This window comes from Lactuca saligna, chromosome 2, assembly GCF_052625555.1.
Source record: "Lactuca saligna cultivar CGN05327 chromosome 2, ASM5262555v1, whole genome shotgun sequence".
Classification (NCBI taxonomy): Eukaryota; Viridiplantae; Streptophyta; class Magnoliopsida; order Asterales; family Asteraceae; genus Lactuca; species Lactuca saligna.
The window spans coordinates 139,927,302-139,932,923 of NC_136418.1; the positions used below are offsets into that span (position 1 = coordinate 139,927,302).

The following is a 5,622-nucleotide window of genomic DNA, read 5'->3' on the forward strand; positions in this document are numbered from 1 at the left end:
TAAATATCTCCCCAACAAAAGAAACTTAAAAAAAACTCTTTGCGATAAAAAAGTGATCTATGCAATAATTTAAATAATTGTACAGATCAATTTCGCAAATATAGAATGAAACTTTATATGGTATACAATTTTCTTGTTTTTTAATTTTTTTGGTCGGGGACATACAAAATAAAAGTTCTCATCAAATAATAAACTTCGCAATGGTTCATAATTAGCTGTTATTTGTGGAAAAAAAAAAAGAGCAAAATAGCAAATCATGTGTCATACAACTAGAGTTGTCTTTTTGTCACTATAAAATAATCTTAAAGGTTAAATCAAATACATACAACATTATACTTTACGGATTCTTTATCATACACAATAGAAATATACTTTTTAACTTTCATCATATCATATATACTTTTATCATATTTAAACCAAAAACCCATACCCGAAAATTCCCATGAATCTGAAGTAAACAAGAAGAAAAATAGAGCTTTTGATAGCAAACTACATGATTACTACTACATTAAGATCTTTCGACATTTGAGAGCTTATAAAATCAAAATACAAATCAACAAACATATATGAAAATTAAATCCAAGAACAAGCCATGGTCAACTAGTTTTCTCTCTCTTCTTCATCACAATATGGAACACGCCTTTTGACCTTTTCCCTTCTTCTTCTTTGCCTTTGGAGGCGCCAGAACGACTTTAATTGCAGCATCAAAAACTTGCTTCACATTCTGCCAAAAAAAAAAAAAAAAAAAAATCAAAATTTAAAATATCAAATCCTCAAAAAAAATCAAACAAAAGTCAAACCTACCAGCTGTGTTTTTGAACTACATTCAATGTACTCAGGAGCTCCAATCGTATCCTTCAACTCCTCTCCCTGTAAAAACCCACAGAATATTAATCAAATCACAAAATATTTTTAAATTAAAAAATAAAATAATATTAAGAGTAGTAAATCACCTGAGCAGAAGTAATGGGTGTTGCATTAGGATGATCCACGAAAAACTGCTTATCATCCCGAAGATCTAAAATCCAAAAAAGATTCAATTTTCACACGTAATTTTATTATTTCTCAATCATATAAAGATACCCAAAAAATAAAAAGAAGAATCATTCATGAAATACCAAAAAAAAAAAAAAAATTACATATGAAAAAAGCGCGCTTGTGAAATAACTCACCAAGTTTTGTCCCAACAAGAACAATTGGAACGCCAGGAGCATAATGCTTCAACTCGGGAATCCACTGAAAACATAAACAAAAGACGTAAATACCCTTCTCATTAAACTGGGACTACGACTGATGTCAATGACATGACATGAAAGTACAGGCTCTCCTACATTGAACAAAAATTGATTTTTTTGTACCACCAATAAAGTTGGGATTGTGCAAAAGACGTAAATGCCCTTCTCATTAAATGGGGCTATAAAAAAAAAAAAAAAAAAAAAGAGATGTTTCACCTTTTTGGAGACGTTTTCATAGCTGGCTTTGCTAATGAGAGAGAATGCCAAAATGAAAACATCGGCCCCACGATAACTCAACGGTCTTAATCTGTTATAATCCTCCTGTCCTGTTCCATACAAACCATGATTAAGTTAACCTTACCAACCCATGTTTCAAAATCAAACAAAGGCTTCAAAATTAAATGCTTCAAAATTGAAATACAGATGTACTTTCATATACTTGTGTATTATACTATTATTGCATCCTATTTTCATTTATTTAGATCACATAGCTAAAATTGGGTATATTTTGCAAAACTACAATGTTGTAATAAATAATAAACGAATCAATGAAAGTAAATTGACATTTTTGCATTTAATAAATTAAAATTTTCACTGAAAAGGTTAATTACCAGCAGTGTCCCACAAGCCTAGGTTAACTGTGCTTCCATTCACAACCACATTGGCACTGAAGTTATCAAATACAGTTGGAACATAATCCTGTTTAATCACAATCAATAACACACATTCAATAATGGTTTTTAACTTTAATCACAAAGTATGATTATGTGATAAATTTGATGTACAACTGGAGAAAATTCATTGATTTTGTCAACGAACAAATTTGGTTACACGAAAAGAATGTCATCATATGCTATTTTCCTTTTATGTAAGATTGGTAAAATCGGGAACAAGATAAAATTCGTTATTTTTATAAACAAATGTTTACCCGCATTGGAGTGATGAAAAGAAGAATTAGAATCTTTTGATCGATGACAATAAATCCGAAAAACAAGAGAAAGTTCTGATAAGTTAAAGAGAATAATGAAAAGAACTTGACATCTGTAAGCAATGACACCAAGAACAAGAACACGAACAAGACAAAAGAGTATTTAATTCTTTAACCAATAAAAAACAAGAACGAGAATAGAAGAGAAAATTAAGGAAATTTTTTCATTTTTAATAAGAGAAAATTCATCTTCTTTATCAAGAAAACCCATATTAGAATTAGATTGCCGAAAAGAATGTCGTCAGCATATACTGATTCTCTTTTTCCAATTAAATGGGAATCAATCAAAAGTGCATTCAAATTTTCAACTAATAGAATCAAGAGCACTATTCATCGATAAAAAAAAATGGATAATGTCCATAGAATTAACAAGAATTTGAAAATATGGGGGGAGAAAATGATCACCGTAGGGAAGGTGTTGCTGGTGTAAGAAATCAAGAGACATGTCTTTCCGACAGCGCCATCACCGACTGTGACGCACTTTATGAACCTCGATGCGCTCATATTTCTTCAGATCTTCTTCTACCTTCAGAAGACCTGATTACCGAAGAACTCAAGAATTCCCCTTTTCTCCTTTTTTTTCGTTACCTTCTGAAAAATTTCGACCTTGTTTTTGTTTAAAATGAACGACAATTTGCAAAGTTTTCCAGCGAAACTCCAAGAACAAACCCTAAGAAAAAAATGCAAAAGGGGAAAATTGTATACTACAAGGAGTAATGTTCTTTCTTGTTGGAACAGAAAACCCTAAAGGAAGGGAATTGTTTGGGGTTGAAAGAGATGAGAGGGCCTTTGTTTCGCCGGGAAACAATGCCGTTGAATCGTTCGCTGGGTGGTGGAGATGAACTCTCTCTCTCTCTCTCTCTCTGTGGATTTATTTAAAATAAAGTTGGAAAGAATTCTGAAATTTGTGTTTTTGTTGTGCCAACGAAATAGGTGTTTGATGGATTAATATTGCTGTAATACATAATCGGCTGTTTCATTTATAAATACAACTGTGTAATTCAAATCAAATCTTAAATGATTTCTCTTTTTGTTTTTTTTTCTTATGATTCTTGTATTGAAATTATTATACTTACTTTAATAATTTAAAGTTAATTACGGGTTGTCGTATTATTTTGAATGATCAAAAGTTAAATTATGTATTTTAAAATGGAGAAAATTGTAAATTTAGCCAAAAACATTAATTAGTTTGTAGAAAATAACCAAAAAAAATTGAAGTTGCAAATATAGTCTCCAAAATCGCATATGAGAATGGTCCATCTCCGATTTGCTCATTCCATCTGCGAATGTACAAGAGGCTAAAATATAGACGTGCTTTAGCATTTTGTACTTTCGCAGATGTCAATCTGCTATTTCCTCTTCGTTTGATCTGCGATTTTATGTTATTTATTTATTTATTTATTTTTTATTTTTGATTATGAAATCAATGGATTTAACTATGAAAACAATGAGTTTTTTGAAGAAATATAAGGGAAATTGCATAGAGAGAGAGTTTCTATAAGTTGAATAGTGAAAATGAAGAAAAAAAAAAACGGTTTTATACAAAAAAATAAGGGAAATCGCAGATAGAACCCAAAATCATAGATGAACTAGTCAATCTGCAAAGGTACAAGTGCCTAAAACACATCTCTTTAAAATGTTATTTAACATACAACAATAACAATAATAAAACCCAAAGTCCTATAAATTTAGATATCTAATATAGATGGTAGACAACTGAAATGATTTCCAAATAAGATGACATTAAATAATTTATCGACTTATAAGAAATCTTGCATGATAAACATTAGGCCACCCTCAAACATATAAAGAGAGATAAATGATAATCGAGTAAATTAGTATTTTGTGGTTAAAGTCTATTCAGTAAAATAAGGTATAGACAATAAACTTAGGATAAAGAGGGTTTCGAGTATACATGTGCACAATTTATGGATATACAAAACACTAAACCAACTAAAAACAATAATTAATGGAATAAACACTATACATAATTGTCATATCAAATATAGCATACAATAAGAAAAAAAAAAAGCAAAGTGCACTCCTAGGGATACAAGCAAATACTTCGTACAATTTGAAGAGAAGCAAAGGACAAATTCCTATGACATACACACCCAAACAAAGGTCACCCTGAAAGGGCTACAAATAAAAACAACAAATGACTAACTACAAGTGGAATCATGTGTTACAACTTAAAAGAATACCCTTATAATACTCTACAATCCTTATCATTGCCTCCACTCACTTGTATATGAGGTAGTTATTGAAAATATACTCATGGTCCTATAAAAATATAAGAACACAAAATGTACAACATCAACAACACTTTTATTTCAAAGAACCAGTTGGTTTTCAAGACACTTACAAGACAAAACTCTTACAATCACACTTACACTCAGATGTATATTAAGAACAAGTTTGTTTTACAAAGAAATGCCAAACAAGTATCTAATCCAAGCTAGAACAACGAAACCCTAACTAAGAATCAAGGAGAGCGGAATGAGAGAGACATAGAGCTATCAGATAAAAGAAGTATGCACAAATGAGAGGAACTGACAGACGTTAAATACACCAGGCACATAATCAGGGTCAAACATGGGTAAAACATGTACCAAACCCAACAACTGACCCAAATTTAGATTCATGCTTCTTCTGAAGAATCAGTTAAACAAGTCGCAACCCTTCAACATCCAACTTGTACACAAATAGTCCTTCATAAATTAAACCGGTAGTTAAATAAACCCAAATAACAAAAAACACAATTCCAAACAACCTTTTATGATAATCTTGCACAAATAAAAACAAAACTTCCACTACTTTCAACACTCCCTCTCAAGATAATCATTAATGATTGTTTTACTAATATACTTATATTTGAAAAGGATCAAACAAACCAAACTCATAACATAAATAATCATGTTGAGCTGAAGTTAGAAACTTAGTCAAAATATATGCTCTTTAACTTTCTGAAAAATTTTCACAATTTTTAAAACTTATTTTGATACTTCATCACGAACAAAATGAATATCAACTTCAAAGTGTTTAGTTTTTTCATGAAAAAACTAGATTCAAAGCCAACTTAATAGCAGCCTCATTATCACAAAAACCATTTACAAGAATAAGATTTTTCACGCCCAAATCAAAACACAACTTCAAAATCCACATAATTTCATATGAAACAGAAGCCAAAGCTCTATATTCAGATTTTGTGGAAGACCTTGAAACAATATATTGTTTCTTACTTTTCCATGAAACCATAGTATTTCCAATATATAGATAAAAACCTGTAACACTCCTTCTACAGGACAAACACTTGACCCAGTCAAAATCAAAATAGGCACTCAATTGAAAACATTTACTTTTAATAAATTTGACACCCTTACTAAGACTTAAATTTAA

At 30.5% G+C, this 5,622-nt stretch overlaps 1 protein-coding gene across 1 annotated transcript; it reads right to left on the reverse strand.

The window, feature by feature from the left end:
• Positions 1 to 454: 454 nt before the first annotated feature.
• On the reverse strand, positions 455 to 3,164 carry LOC145031823 (rac-like GTP-binding protein RHO1). The gene is made up of 7 exons (XM_078980453.1): positions 2,629 to 3,164; positions 1,847 to 1,934; positions 1,452 to 1,561; positions 1,173 to 1,236; positions 954 to 1,018; positions 805 to 870; positions 455 to 724 (listed from the first exon to the last, which is right to left on the reverse strand). Exons 1-7 carry the CDS (start codon positions 2,725 to 2,727, stop codon positions 623 to 625), a joined length of 594 nt encoding a protein of 197 aa, XP_078836579.1. The 5' UTR covers positions 2,728 to 3,164; the 3' UTR covers positions 455 to 622.
• Between the last annotated feature and the right edge of the window lie 2,458 nt (positions 3,165 to 5,622).

Coding starts and splice junctions, on each gene's coding strand:
- LOC145031823 (XM_078980453.1), bottom strand. CDS start 2,727: ATGAGCGCATCGAGGTTCATAAAGTGCGTCACAGTCGGTGATGGCGCT. Junction 871..953: donor CACCCATTACTTCTGCTCAG/GTGATTTACTAC, acceptor GGGTTTTTACAG/GGAGAGGAGTTGAAGGATAC. Junction 725..804: donor GTAGTTCAAAAACACAGCTG/GTAGGTTTGACT, acceptor TTTTTTTGGCAG/AATGTGAAGCAAGTTTTTGA.